Genomic DNA, 16,649 nt, shown 5'->3' on the forward strand with positions numbered 1-16,649 from the left:
GTCCGCTGATATCTGTGCGCACTGTCTGTGTGAAGCCTGATTGCTGTCAACGTGCAGTATAAGTGATTTCAGAGCTTGAAAAGAAAGATCCACTAGATCCATCTGCACTGAAGGTAAGTGGGGTATACTTTCAAAGGCTCACTCAAATACAAAAAAAATAAGTACATTAAGGAAAACTACTGTAAGGTAACACCACTAAAATAATAATCTACTGATACAGCAGCAATTTATTAGTGTTTCTTTGCAAACACTTGAGGGGTGGGGAATGACAGCCATGGCAAGTCTACAGGCATCTGGGTACTTTTATGTATCTCCATGTGAGCCAGTATTAAATAAAGGAATATATTTTGCGCTCAAGACTTTTCATCTTATTTTTCATATACCATTTGTATGAATGTTCTGAAATGAAGACATGGCCTCTTTATCATCTAAACAGTTTCACGACTATTGTGTGTAAACACCAACTAATCAAACTAGTTCAAACAGCTCAATGACCCATTTCATTATCAAGCCCAAAAGACTTACATGATGACAAACAAAGGCAGACTAACTGAGCAGTTCACAGTTCTTTGAATATAAAATTCTAGAACAGGCCACAAAAGCATAAAGCAACATATAGCAATGTTTGAAACAAAAGGAAGCAAAGCTGTGAAACAAAAGGATGCTTCAACAAAATGTGATGATTGTCAAATCTGTTTCCAAAGAATGAGTGAAGATTCAAGCAATCAATAGTTAGTCCTGTTTATACCTGGTTTTAAAACCTGCCCGTTGTGATCCGATTACAAGAGTGTGAGCTGAGACATGTTAAAAGGTAGCAACATGCGTCTCAAATGAGTCTCATGCGACTATTTGTGATCAGATTTCAAAGGAAGGGGTCTCTGATTTTGTGACTCACTGTCAGTTCCATTGCATGTTCAATAAAGCAAAACAGTCAACACACTATTGGTAGTATATTAATTCTAATTGTATATTATATTATATTATATTATATAACAATTAGCCTTTTTCTAAATGTATTTATTTATTTCTTTAATTTTATTTTTTCAAGTCACATTAATACATTTTGTGTATTTTAACCCAGTGGTTCTCAATTCCTCTGGGTCCACTGCTCTGCACATTTTGTATGTTTCTGAATCTGACACACTCAGTTCAGATGATTTGAATCAGGTGCGTTAAATGAGGGAGACATACAAAATGTGCAGAACCACCGTTGAGAGTTGAGAACCACTGTTCTAACCTATAAAACTGCAATGTTTTCCAACTGGTTAATTCATTGTGCAAGCCTAAAAACACAAACAAACAAAAAACTATTATATTATATTATATTATATTGTGCAAGCCTAAAAAAAAACAAAAAAAACATACATAATACTATTTAAAAAGTCTTGCTTTCTCAAAAATGGAGAATATACTTCCTTTGTCTTTGCTGTAAAAGTAACCACTGCCACAGTTCCTCATTTTTAAGCTTTTGAAATGACCTGGTTTCCACCAGAAATGGTGCAGAGCTTTTTCCACCCGAAATGTTCAATGGTCAAAGCAGCAAATCCTATTTATCACATAAAAGAGGGCGAATGAGAGACTCACCAAAAAGGCTGGGGGAAGGGGGTGAATCTAAGAACGTTATATAAGCACAAGAAACAAAGCTATTCCACACAGTTTTAGAAAATAAAATCCCATTCAAAGCCTTTGAATGTAAAAATAACAAAACTCAAGAGAGATAAATGAACAGAGACCCTGTGCCGTTTCGATCACTGAACTCTTCATTTTCAGTGGCGGAACATAGAGCCTTGAACACGGTAAGCCTCAAAACAAAATGGCTATGTAAAAGAAGCACGCGCTTACCTCCAAAAATGAAACGCGTGCAGCGGGCTGCATGGGCTGCAAGGGCTTGTGGGAGTTGGGCTCAAGCTTCGTGGAGTGAGGCTGGAAGTCAAATTGAGTTTTGTGAATGTTCATTATGGACAAGAACAGTCTCTCTCGGGATGTAGCCTTTGAAACTGAGAGCTTATATGTGTGTAGAGACATACACGAAATGGCATGCATTAACCACAGAGCAGCGTCATGCATGACCGTTGAAGGCTTTTCGGGTAAGACGCTGCGAGATGAAGGGATTGCCAAAACAATGGTCCATTTCATTCCATCGCCTATGCGTGAAATGATTTCATATTGTATACTTGTTGATATTATATAGACCGGCCACATGTTCAAATTGAATTAACATCAAAAAAAAAATAATCATTCATCTACAAACATCATGCGTTCGAGCGCTTCGAAGGTGCTTTTGCTGAGAAACAAAACATGTCAGACTGTGAAACTGCTGAGCTGACATGTCCAGGAGATACGCATGTATCTGTATCCTTAGCAACAGCAGCCATGATGCAACACCTGATCACAGCCGCAAACATGCATCTCTTGCCCTGTAAACAAAAACAAAGGCGTCTCATCTTATCAAAACATCAATGGCCAATCGAAGATGACGAGAGATTAACCGTTTCTGTCGCTGCACCAAACACTACAGTATGGTGGCGTCTTTGACCTGCTAACAGGTCGACAACAAACAGGCCTTCTGTAGAGGGGATTCAACTAGCTAATTCAATATGGGATGGTGATCAAAAGCTATAAAATGCTGCGAAAGGAGATTTCAGCGTAGCAAAACAGAAAGGCAGGTCACCCAGCTGCTGCGCAAGTCCTTCTGGCTGTAGTCTGACAAGCCATGGCCAGATGATAATCCTGTATTGATCTAGCATCATCGTCTTTTATCCAAACATGAGCCCGTTCCATAAAAACCACATGCAAAGCTGCCGCAAAGGGACACTAGCTGGATCTATACAAGCTGGCAAACCTATATTTACCCTTCAACACATGCCGCAGACGCTGCTACTGTGGTAATGCTGCACTGCTCAGCTCAGATGTGCCGTCACCGCTACAGCGACAGACACACTGCAGATAAACAGTCTGCTGTCATCACAGCCAGAGAAGACATGAGAGAGAAGGGAAAATACTCACTCCAATGTCAACCCTGGAATCCTCAGCCTCTCCCGCTGGGCTTTCATGGTCGTGCTGCACTCGTTCACTCTATTGTGTACATGATATATTCACGCGGCTCGTCTGCCCGCACCCCCATGCGCTGACAAAGAGCCAAAGCCAGGCTCTCGTGTGGAGAAAGCGGCTGAGAGCTGCTCACAGGGGAGGAGTAGATACTGGGGACCCAGCACTCTGAGCCGTTCAACTTCCAACCCGAGCTGTCAGATGTGATCATCAACTGCCTGTGGAGGGCAGGGAGGCTGGGCGACAATGCTTTTCCCCTCCCCTGTCGCTCACGCACCAGCACTAAACAGACCTAACGCCCCTCCTCCACTGAGGAAGGAGACTTACGTCAGCAAAGCTCAGTCAGAGAAGTCTACAGTACATGCAGCACTTCCTATCTGCAGCAGGGCTGCTGACCATCATTCAGGTCGTTGGTGTTTTTCCCACATTACACTGCAGCAGTGTTCTTCTGCAAAATAACCAATAAATGTTGCGAAAGAACAAAGAGAGACCAAAGACAAGGCACGAAGACACTTCATTAGTGATTGCGAAGGCAAACATAACCATTGCTTATAGTAAAAGTTAAGGATTTGTACAAGCCCCAAGTATTAAACTTTGGTGTGTAACTCATCCAGCACAGAAGCTACAGATATGAATCCTATCTCAAATCTCAAAGGTGTGCTGTTATTTTTCTAGCAATATGACTTATGGTTTGACCTGCCAGATAATAAAAAGGGCAGGAAAATTCCACAGACTTCAATTGAAGGAAGGACTTGAGCTATATTTAGAGAACAGAATATTACAGAGACTTAGAGGTGGGAGTTTATAACTTGGACTAGTAAGCAAGTTAAAAGAAAATAATTTATTTTAAGGTCCAATTCTCTCTATTAACAAATCATATTATCATATCTATTAACTATAAGTTTAGCATCAATAAGCTACTAATTTGCTGCTTATTAGTAGTTCGTAAGGTAGTTGTTAAGTTTAGGGATGTAGAATATGGTCATGGAGAATATGTTCTTTATAAGCACTAATAAACAGCCTATATGTTAGAAATAGGCATGCTAATAAGCAACTAGTGAGATTTGTTCCCTATACTAAAGTGTTGCCAATATAAATATTGTATAATTAGATCATATTAGATAAGCATAATTTTATGAAAAACAGAAATGCTGCTTTGCCAACAAACTGAAATAAGTTTAAGTTTTCATTTATTTATTTTTTCCAAAAAAAATAAAAGCTAAATAAAAAAAAAATGCTTAAAAATGACCTAATAAAAATGACCTAATAAAAAAGACCAAAAAAAAAAAAAATGCTCTGGCAACCATGCTGAATGCATTAGCAACCGTATGGAAATGCTCTAGCAAAATCTCTAGCAACACCCTAGCAATCAAATAGCAACATGCTAAAACCACTCAAAAACATCAAAGGAACCTTGAAGAAATGACCTGTCAACTAATAAGAACACCCTAGAAACTGCTTGGTTCCAGCTGAACTTTAAGATATAATAACAGCAGCACCATTTTACCGTTTCTACAGTTTAAAGTGAGCAGCTCATGAAAACAATGGAGTTGTACATACCACAAGTGCACAGAAAAAAAAAAAAAGCAGATGGCAAGAAAAGCCAACTAAAACTTACTAGTTAATTACTTGTTTTCGGCACAAGATGACAGTGTTTCAATTACTATAAGCACTGTTTTTGAGACATTTTTTTTGGGCGAAATATAAAAATAAGGTATGTCCCGACCAGTTTTTTATTTTTATTTTTTAACTAATCTGTATCGGCTATCCTAAGCCCGATTCTTAGTTTAAGGAAAAGGAAAAGATGGCTCAAATGTGCATGCGTGCCGCACAGAAACCAGTACCAGTAAGTTATGTTCTAGTTCCTCACACAGGCGTTTAAGCTTCAGTGTTTAACATATTTGGTTCATAATTTAGTAACGAGTCACTCAAAAGTCATTTATTTACCATTTATTTTGATTTGCTGTCAGATTATCTGCGAGTCACTGTCATAACGCGTCGACGTGGGTTGCATCTTGTTTTAGACTTGACTGACAAACTGGTATTCTGGCATTTGCAAGCTTCATGATTTCTAACCTGATCTCCACTTTTTTCCCCTTTATGTTGCAATTATTCTACATATGAAATACAATAAGTTTATATCAGTAGTTCCATATTTATAATTGCGACCACATAGTTTTTACACATACATGTATAAATTGGATTGGATTTTAATAACTTTATACTTTTATTTGCTTAAAGTGTGCACCAAGCACTAGGAAAATACAAGGTATTAGATCGTGACTTTTAACAGCAGATCCTCAATATTCAGTGGCTCGGATTGGATCAGAGGCACAAAAAACCTAATCAAGACATCCTGAATGAAAATGGTCCAGACTTCAAGAGGAAAAACCACATAGTACTTTCTCAGTCACATGGCCATCTGCCATCCAGAGGTATTAAAATGTAAAAATAGCCTGATAAAACATTTGATCTTACCTTTTAATATTCATATCTAATTGGGGCCAACTGATAAAATAATTTGTTTTTGTAGAAAACACCAGTGCTTTGGCTCTTAGGGCCAATATACTAATCTTTTATGACTTATGCCGAGAAGGAAATGTATTTCAAAAAAGTAATGTTCTCTGCTGGGAAGGAAATATATCTTTACTTTACTCTACTTTAATTCAATACCCCTGCTTTAAGGAACACAGCTGCTCATGACGAAGCAAATTTTGTAGAACCCCTTGAATAGAATCTTGTGATTATGATACATGGAGAATATTGCACTAGTCTGTACCAGGCACTGAGCTTCACTGGGGACAAAGGTGCTTGGAGACCGCTGCTATAATGAGCTCAAGATTTAACAAGCAATTTAACCCGAGTTCCGCTAAAGACCTGCTAATGAAACTCATAAAGCCGGGAAAGACATCAGACCTGAAACCACATGTGTCCTTCTGCTTTGCAACATCAATATGATCCAGTAAAATGAGAGACATATTACTCAAAAGACCTAGAAGATGTACGAAATAGCTAAAAAGACGAAGACATGCTGTAAAATTAACACTTGTCTTGTGATAAATGGGAGTGAAATATGGCTTTGGCAAATAAATATATACAGTACATACAAACATTAATAGCCAAGTACTGCAACAACATGCTTCAATACATAAAATCACATATGAAATGCACTTTGAAATGATGATGCAAACCAAAATTATTAGAATCATTAATAAATCTTAAAACAGGTTAAAAAAAAAGTCCCTTTTTTCCCTTTTTTATGGAGCAAAAAAAAAAACATTTTACTTACACTCTCACAGGTGCAGATAAATGGATTTGCATGTGTACTTTGTACTTTCTGCAATATGTGCTTGAGTACAATACTGAGATTACTGTAAACCTGGACGCCACATTCAGCATGATCATCTGTTTTTTGTTTATTTAAATTTAAATGCACGCATAAAATCTTAGAAGCAACAACAATCTTAGAAGCACTTAGAAGCAAACAACAGGATGAAGATAAGAAGGCAAGACCAATTAAACAACAAATGTGAATACACAGTCTAAATGGGCAGCATTTCACAAAAAGTAAATTGTTGACCACAGTTGGCAGGCTCACGGAAGCACACAATTGCAGATGACAGTGTACATCGCATCAAAGACCAAGCAGAAACCACAGGTGGTCAGGAAGTGGGGCGTAAGGACAGAACCCAGTTAAACACCTGCTGCAGTTCTGCCAAATTAGGCCAAACTCATTCATGTTGAGAAACTGGATTAGTAAAACTTATTTATCTGAAACATATTTATCTGAAGCAAACAGGCAATGCTTTAATGAAAAATCAAAGTAGCTTTAATGTTTTAGATTGTTCAAGAGTGTTCAAGGCTCATTGTGTGCATGCACGCATGTGTTTGAGGGAATGAAGCAATCAGCTGAGGTCGCTGGGACTGCTCCATTGGGATTTAACAGGTCACACTTCACTTATTACCCTCTATTTACATTCATTAATTGCTGTAACCCTTTCTTTTCCATACTGGCTAAGTAGCACAAATTTACTAAAAAACGAAAATTGAAAATATAAAAATAAAAGCTAAGCTGAAATTCAGTTTCATTAGACCTTCATATCCCTTATAATAGGTCATTTTTTTGCTTTCATTTTGCAGCATTTGTTAGATGGCAAACGTTTTGTTTGGTTTAATATTTTTTTATAGATTTATTAAAGCTACTTTATCTTTAATAAATAATTCTGTATTAAAAAAATAGATATGGTATAATAAAAAAGAAGAAGAAAAAACATCTCAGGGCCATTGACCTGCTGCTGCTGACGCTGATGTATAAACAGGTGACTCACCTCTCATTAACATTCAGCGTATGCATCTGGAGATCATGACCTGTGTCCATAACCTCCCCATTCACCACTTCAACTACATCCCCCTGTTGATCGAGCCCAGTCACATGACCATTGCATTGACTCGCTCCCTCTCAGAAATGAACAGACAACCGTAACAGCACATTCATCACACGATGCCCATGCCGCCATCACAGCAGCAGGCCATAAATCATAAACGCAAAAGGCCAATAAAATTCATTGACATGTTTTTTTTCTTCTAATTTGTTTCTGACAGGTTTTGACACATTGAAGATCTATCATACACATCCAACCCAGAGAGCGTAACTGACGGAAAACGGGTACAACGAACGTGTATTGTCAGAGAACCTGACTAGCACTCAGTTTTCTCGTACAAATAAATGCTTGGAAAAGAACGGTGAATATAGGATGAGAGTGTCGACGAGTGGGGAAAAAGTGTGACATATCTAAAACAGGTAGAAACAGCATATGCAAACCAGCAAAAAAAAAAAAAAAAAAAGTAAATTATAGAATGGCTAGAAACAGGTTTTGTAAATTTGCCGCACTTCTGTTATTGTAGAAAAATTGACCTGAATAAATAAATGGGGGAGTGGAAAACACACCAAGGTGGTACACAGTCAATCAAACAATATAAAGTATATTGTAAAGGTATATTCTTAATGTTACAGCCTTATTTCAAAATAAAAACATTATTGCACAACCTGTGATTTCGTGATCTTGGTAAAGTACAGATTAGCACCTCCACATATGTCTGACAGTTCAACTGACACCAGACACATCAGGGTCACCATAAAAAAAAAAAAAAAAAAACTGCCAACTGTCATGGTTGCTAAATATAGAAAATTAAATCTCTGACCTATCACAAACACAAACAGCCACAACAACCATCACCACCACCAAACAGACATATCAACATATGTCAGACCCTACTTGAATTGTTATTATCTTGACTTCTCCAAACTTTACTGATAAGAGTATAAAACCGTATGAATGAACAGGATTGAGTGATATTTAAAAGATCTTAATTCTATATTCCTATAATTAAATATATCTAGGCCTAATACTAGGGCCATCCATCAATCTTATTAATAGATTTAATTTGGAGATGATACAGAGTTTGAATCCCGACTCAAGGACCTTTTCTGATCCCGCCTCTTCCCCCTCTCCCACTTTGCTTCCTGTCATCTCTATAATCCCTATATAAAAGACCTACTCCACATGTTTCCACTGCTCCAGAGTCCAGTGGCGGCGTGCTTTGCACCACTCCATCCGACTCTTGGCATTGTACTTGGTGATGTGACGCTTGCATGCAGATGCTTGGCCATAGAAACCAAATCCATGACGCTTTCTCCGCACAGGATTGTGCTGATAATAATGCAAGTGGAAGATGGCAACTCTTCAGCTATGGAATCAGCAGAGCGTTGACAACTTTTATGCACCATGTGCCTCAGTGACCCCGCTCTTTGATTTTATGTGGTCTCCTGTTTTGTGGCCAAGTTGCTGCTGTTTGTAAACGCTTCCACTTTCCAATAATACCACCTACAGTAGACCAAGGAATATCTAGCAGGGATGTAATTTCACAAACTGACTTATTGCAAAAGTGGCATCCTATCATAGTACCATGCTTGAATGAGCTCTCTAGAACGATCATTTTTTTTTCCCCCACAAATGTTTATAATTGCAGACTGCATGGCCAGATACTTGATTTTATACACTTGTGGTAATGGGTTTTGAAACTTATGACTTGCAATTTCTAATAACTAAGTAATACAAGTAATGAGTCTGAACTGAGGGGGTGGAACATCACAGTCACTGCATGTGCTGTGAATGCCTGTGGGCTCTTGAACTTTTTTTTTGTTTACAGACACCAGAGAACATTGTGAGTGAAGATAACAACACTCAGAGGGAATGCAGATGACTGACGGACCTGGCTAATCACTTTTAAAGCTGTTTGTGTTTCAAAATGTAATGGATACATTAATAGTTTGTGAAGAAATATTTAACCAATGTTATGTTAACGGCACTTAGGCAAGAGCGGAAAATAATAAGAACAACTACAACAGCATGATAAATCACCAGAAAGATGTTTTGAATTTTGCAATTATTTCTCCTGGACATTAATGGGATTAAATGGAGGTTTTTGGGTATTTTATCGAAGGTATCCAGTTTCTTGTATTTCTGTAAAGACCCAAGTTACCTTACATATACCTGCTCTAGAGTTTCAGAAGAGATCTCAACAACATCACAGGCTGTGCTCGCTCAGATACCAAAGCCTGCACTCAAATGTCAGCTCTTCATAATCTCATCTTTCCCAAACCGAAATATACGAGCTATACTACCCACATTCGATTTACAGCTTAATGCACTTACTTTACACCAGACAACAACAGTCTTATTTGTTTCTGTTTTTTGTTGTTGTTTTTGTTTTTTAATGTTAGTCTATACATTTATAACATTTATAATTGTAAGGAACTTCTAAGGAACTTCTGGAGAAACTTCTAACTATGATTCACTAGGAAAGGCTGACAAATATTTTTAAACAATCTGCACTTAAAGGGGGGATTTGATTTTTTTTTTTATTTACCAGTTAAAGCCATGTGAACAGATAACTGATGAACAGTCAACAGAAAATAATGGTGGAAAAAATCATGTTATATGAGTTGCAGCTGCAGTTGCATCTGATCTTGTTTGAAAATCCAAACCAACTGCAAGGGTGCAATGCACAGATTAGTTTATTTGAACTGTCAGTAATATAAGTTTGTCCTGTCACCCAAGACTTCCTCAGAGAAATCAGACATCAACAGGAAGGTGAAGGTTTCATTAATAAATGTAATGGATGAATATGCATCCTATAAAGAGATGAGAGTAAACAACACTTTAGATCACATTATGAATTCTTCAAAAATAAAAAAAAATGAAAACTGTCATCATTTACTTGCCTTCAAGTCATTCCATACATGCATGACCTGCATGACACCCATGGAGGTTAAATAATTACTTCAGTTTACAAGGAGATTACAGCTTAATAATCATTCTAGGCCATATTGTGATTTCAATTTCATTTCAAGTAACTATGAAGCCATACCATAAATGCTGCAACATAGAGGATAGGGCCCAGTTCCCAGTTCAGACAAGAGTCAAAGATCTTACATTTCAAATTTCTGGTCACTGCCAAAGTTCAAGGCTAAGAGACATGGCAGACAGCTGTGTGATGACTCGGCCTATGCAAGAGGTTGCCTGGAAGGCTTGAGCTCAACATGATGGTGTAAACAAAACTCAGTGGTATCTTCAGGTATGCCATTATCATTTTGTAATCATTATCAGCTGCAATTCTTAAACAAGGTTTTATTTCATATTATTTGTATGCAAATGTGCAACTCCAAAAATAAACAAATAAATAAAAAGTATGAATGCAAGCTGTGCTTTAACAAGCAAATCTTTTTATGTAGATGCAAGGACAACAAAAGAACTGTTTACTCATCAACTTGCATACAGCAGCTCGACATGGGAAGTAATTGGCAAGGTAATTTACATAAACTTTCTGTTATTTTCAGAAATTTAGCTAACTAGGCACGTTTCACATTTTTGTCTCTCAAAATCTTCAAAGCATAAAAAAACGAATATAACCAAGAGAACAAGACATTTCTTCTCAGAAGTGCAAGTTTTATAATGAAATCTAGTAATTCACTGTAAAACAAAGGCTGTAAGAATACACTTGAAAAACTGGATCACAGCAGACTAATAATTGTATGTAATTTTCTATTAAATAAAAGGAGGCTTTAATGGATTAATGGAAGTTCTGTACTGCCTTAAAGTCTTGGGTCACTCCTACATTTTTCAACACACAAGGTTTCTTTTTGAAAAGCAGCATTTTCAATGTTTCAATGGCTGGACGATGACAAACTACACAACAGTATAACTCACTGAACAGACCAATCTGTCCCTCACAGCCATATTAACATAATCTTAATGATGCCTACCCGACGAAAGCCCATTTCCACCACAGAATTAAAAATAAATAAATAAATAAATATATAAATAAATAAACTGTGACTTTTTATCTCACAGTTCAGACTGCTTCTTGCATTTTTTTTTTTAAAGAAAGAAAGAAAAAGGTAGAACCGCAAGATATAAATTCGGAATTCTGAAATTTCTTCTCTGAAGTTTATCCCTCAGTTTCACAGACAAGGCTTAAGCCTAGTCCCAGACTAAAAAAGTAAGCTGCTCAACTGTAAGAAACTTGCACTGACTGATCTTAAAATATATCAGTGCCTTTGTTTTGTCTCAAGATTGACACTAGCAATGTTTTTTTTTTCTAAGGTATGTTTATAAAAATTACTTAATTGTCTTGAATTATGGCCTAATCCTGGCTTAGTCTAAGCCCTATCTGAGAACCAGGCCTAAATTTCTTAAAGTTGTACATTCACAATTAGGAGTTAATGTCACACAATTCTGACTTTTTAGATATTATATAATATAGTTTTGCAGTTAATTTAATTGTTAGATTGAAAAGTCACAATTACTTGTTCACTTTTTATTCTATACTACCCTGACTCTGGTCTGTAGAGGATTAAAAATTTTTTTAAAAATGTTTTGCTGGTCATGCAGTTTTATGTCTAGGCATAATAGCGTGTTGTGTTAAATTAAAGACAATTAAAGCTGATTTACTTACAAACTTCCTCGTCTGGGAAGGCTGAGCTCTTTCTGTAAGAAAGCACAAAAGAAAAAGAACAAACAGCGTTAGACTGCATAAATAAACCACACGCATTTAAGAATATAATGAAATACTTCATTCTTAAAGGTGATGTGTGTTATAATTTTAATGTTAATGTTAAAATCATTACTTCTGTCCAAGTTGAATGTGTGACTTGTGCACCCTGACAGCCAATTAACAGCCGTCTTTGCTTAGTCATTCACCGTCAGTGCATGCTAACAGGTGACCCAGATTTTAATGGCATCCCCAGTGGTGCCAGTCGTGACCTAGTTTTGCGGTTCTCTAGATCCATTCAGTCCCAAAGACAACATGAATATTTAACCCCTGCACTCACAGTCCTCAGCTCTGACTGTATGTGATCTCAGTCATTTGTAGGAGTAGTTCTGAATACAGCACTTCTCAAATGTTTGGGTTCAGTGAGGTAAAGTTGGGGTTCTTGAATGATGTCTCTTATGCTGACCAAGGCTGCATTTATTTGATAAAAAATACAGTAAGTTTTTAAGGCAATTTTCAAGGGAGCTCAAAAACATTTATCATTAATTAAGGTTTTGGTTTTTTTTATTAATAAATAATAGAAAAATCAAAAGAACAGCTTTTACTTGAAACAGAAATCGTCTGCAACATTATAAATGTACTTACTGTTACCTTTGATCAACTTAATGCATAATTGCTGAATATATTTAATTCTATTAATTTCTTTAAAAAAAAAAAACAAAAAAAACAACAAAAAAACAAAAACAACATCACTTACTATCACTTATCATTCTTTAATGAGCATGTGCAATAGTCACAGGAGACCACAAGAGGGCATTTGAGCTGATACATTAATGGATACAATTTGAGAGCTTTTTATATAAGGGGATATGTTATATATGTTTTGTTATGTTATATGTTATATTATACGTTATGTTATGTTATATGTTATGTTATTCTAGGCTCTAATATACTCTAATAAACTCTAGGTCCGCATATATAAAGAAAAGATCAAATGGAAAAAGAAAGGAAGAATCTGTTTTTGAAAATAATTATTAGTAGTTACAGCCACAAAATTAACACACAAATGTCTTGAATAAACCCAGTAACTAAAGTAATCAGGTAACTTTTATACAGTGATTATGATTACAATTTAACCAGTAATTTGTAATTAATAGTGATTTTTTATTTTTTAAAGTACCATCTTGTCTCTGTTCCTACATCATGATCATTAACAGAAAAAAGACTTCATGTGTTCAGCATAAAATGCATATATTCCAGCTGGACTGCTGTTTCCAAAAATGGGATGTCACATTTCCAGCAGCAGCTAGTTCTGAACTTCTGATGTGCGACTGTGACTTCAAGCTCTGCCGTATGGTGCTGCAGCACCCTGAGATACCGTAGCCTCACGCTACTCAAAAATAATGAATGAAAAGGAGCGCTGGAGCTGCTGCAGAGCACAGCAGGGAACAGCAGTGAAATGGTGTGACTCTAGCAGGGTTTACCCACAAATTCAGAGCTGGGCAGGCTCACCCACGGCTCAACATGAATATATGCATTACTATTCACTCTTAAAGCTACTAGGAAAGATGTGCCTGTGGAAAATCCAGAATGATTGAATTATATTTCCATCATGTTTCAATGGAATGCTAAAAAAAAAGTCATGGAGGAAAGTTAAATAGGATCGGACTATGAACATTGTGAAGATGTGGAAAAGATTCATACTGCATAAGATGCATAAAGATTTTATGGAGAAACAGTAATCCAGTTCAAATTGTAAAATGTCAGAAAGCGGACCCAAAAAGTAGACTTGATATCCGGAGACAAAATACTTAATGTAAGTATTAACATTTTAAACAAACACTTTATTTAAATGCACTTTTTATTTCAACATTACAATTTTTTTTTTTTTGAAAAAGTGTTTTATGCCGACCAATGCTACATTTGTTTGATCATAAATGCAGTAAAAACAATATTATTGTGAACTATATTACAGTAAGTGCTTTCCATTTTAGTCAATTGTAAAATGTAAATTCATTCCTGTGATGGCATCACCCTTCAGAAAACAGTCTAATATGCTGATTTGATATTCAATAAATATTTTGTTTTCGGTTGTGCTGCTTAATATTTTTGTGGAAACATTTTCTTTCTTTTTTCTGGAAGATGAATAGAGCAATTCAGAACATTACTTATTTGAAACATTTTTATCTAACATTGTTAAAGTCTTTACTGTAATTTTTGATCACTTTAATGCGTCACTGCTGAATAAAAATATATAAAAAATAAAAAAAGTTCTTGAACTCAAACTTTCGAACAATAGTTTGGTCCCCAGTGAAAAAAAGTGGAAAAAACAAAAACAAAAAAAAACTTTATTTTTTAGTTTTTATTTCTTCTGAGTTTAAATCTACTTGCCAATAATAGCTGATTCAGAAGGAGAGTAGGAAACATCCTAATCCATTTTAGAACAAATGCATGAATAGATAAATGTATTTATTTTTTAACAGCAGCTTGCCGGCCATCCCTAGTACAAATAGTTTTTTTTTTTTTTTAAACATTTCTTTTCAAGATTAGACCAAATATTACTCTCTTACACTACTAATCAAAAGTTTTTGAACAGTAAATTTCTGTTTACCAAGCTTGCATTTATTTGATCCAAAATGCAGCAAAAGCAGTAATATTATGAAATATTATTACTATTTAAAATAACTGCTTTCTATTTGAATAAACTGTAAAATGTAATTTATTAATATGATTTCAAAGCTGAATTTTTAGCATCATTACCCATCACATGGTCCTTCAGAAATCATTCTAATATTCTGATCTTACTGTTCAAAAACTTTTGACTGGTAGTGTATGTGCTGCTTTTAAATACAGATGTAGATCCATCATTTAACTATGAATAAATCTGTGATCAGCAATACAAGGTCATGGTGCCTTCAAACATTGTTTCAGGTATTGACAGACAGCCAACTTCAAACCATCCTTGGGTGTTTGAAGACATCTACCTTCAGTAATTTCAATGACAGCAAGTAAATCCAATGTAAAATTTCAATCTAAAGCAGCCCAGTAACTCTGTTCCTCTCATCTGACACAACAGGGAGAAAAAAAAAAAAAAAACAACAGTAAAACATCTGCCTACTGTCTTAAACATCTCTGCATTTTTGCATGTCCTGACCACAACATAAAACTTCCTAATGTTCCAGCTACATCAAAGCTTTTGTGATACTGTTTTAAAGACCTTGCCATGATAGCATATTAATAATTCCCTTTGAATTTGCTGCATTTCTGCACCATCTCAAGATCAAAAGTGTGGCAATGTGAAATGCTGACTTGTCTCTGTAAGGGCTTCCCCCCTCATTCTTCCCACCTTTTTTTTTTTTTTTCCCATCCCCAAAAATGGAAAAGTGATGGAAAAGTTTAACCCGGATCTACCATCTGTTATTTGCCACAACGACAGTGGCGCTAAGACCTCCGGTCAAAAGAGGCAATGTTTACATTATGATTCATGATAAAATTAATACTTTAACTGTACAGACAAAACAATCAGAATGACTCACTCTCCACAATGGCAAGGGAAATATGCAACATTTCCTGCTTTAGACTCCACAGTGTTTACCAAACGAACAATAAACCAGCATAAACAAAAAAGAAAGAAAGAAAAAAAAAACTATTTTAATTACTCTGCCTTTTCTGTCATTACAAACCTGTATGACATTTTTCCATTGAACAGAAAATACAACATTTTGCAGAATGTTTTACCAGCTATTTTCCACGCAATAAAAATGTAAGATGATTTACACTATTAAACTTTTAAACTATTGAGAAAAAGAAAAAGTAAGCCCACATGACTTGTGCTATATTCCAAATCTTCTGAAGTCATATGAGAGCTTGGTGTATAATGGACTTTGTGACATTTGTGATATCTGTGCTTGCGAATTTTCAAACATGCCATGTCACTACACATCATGCCAGTTTTGGTGGCAAACATATGTTCTTGTTTTAAATTATTGCTTTTATTGAATAAGCATCAGACTGTTTCTCAAACCTACTGTATGCCTCCAGAAGATGTTGAATATGAGTCAAATGGACCACTTTAATGTCAGTAACACATTTTCAGTAAGATTTTTTTTTTTTTTTTTTTTTTTTTTTTTTAAGAATTATCATATGTTCATCAAGCCTGCATTTACCTGATCAAAAATACAGAAAAAACAATGGTTTTCTATTTTCTATTTTATTATATTTTAAAATGAAATTTATTCCTGATTATTCCTTTGCTATCACTTGTTATCAATTCAACATGTCCTTGGTGAATAAAAGTACTTTTTTCTTTCACAAAGAACAAAAGAACAAAAATGTACCGACCACAAACTTTTAGTTTATATTGTTACAAAAGATTTATATTTTAAACAACTGCTAATAATTTATTAAAGAACAATATTAAGCAGTACAACTGTTTTCAACACTGATGATAAATCAGCATATTCGAATGATTTCTGAAGGATCATGTGACACTGAAGACTGGCATAATGATGCATCACAAGAATAAATGACATTTTAAAATATATTTA

At 35.6% G+C, this 16,649-nt stretch overlaps 1 protein-coding gene across 8 annotated transcripts in view; it reads right to left on the reverse strand.

Annotated features, from left to right (window-relative positions):
- Positions 1–16,649, reverse strand: part of mast4 (microtubule associated serine/threonine kinase family member 4) — a 104,281-nt gene that overhangs the window by 35,437 nt on the left and 52,195 nt on the right. For 6 of the 8 annotated variants that reach the window (XM_051109033.1, XM_051109032.1, XM_051109031.1 and 3 more), the window contains one exon: positions 12,067–12,098. In XM_051109033.1, the coding sequence (XP_050964990.1) occupies positions 12,067–12,098 (32 nt within the window). Of the gene's footprint in view, positions 1–1,842; positions 1,924–3,006; positions 3,304–12,066; positions 12,099–16,649 lie in introns of those variants that run through there. The other 2 variants (XM_051109036.1, XM_051109039.1) reach the window with 2 other exon arrangements.

The sequence above is a fragment of the Labeo rohita genome, chromosome 5 (genome assembly GCF_022985175.1).
Source record: "Labeo rohita strain BAU-BD-2019 chromosome 5, IGBB_LRoh.1.0, whole genome shotgun sequence".
NCBI lineage: Eukaryota > Metazoa > Chordata > Actinopteri > Cypriniformes > Cyprinidae > Labeo > Labeo rohita.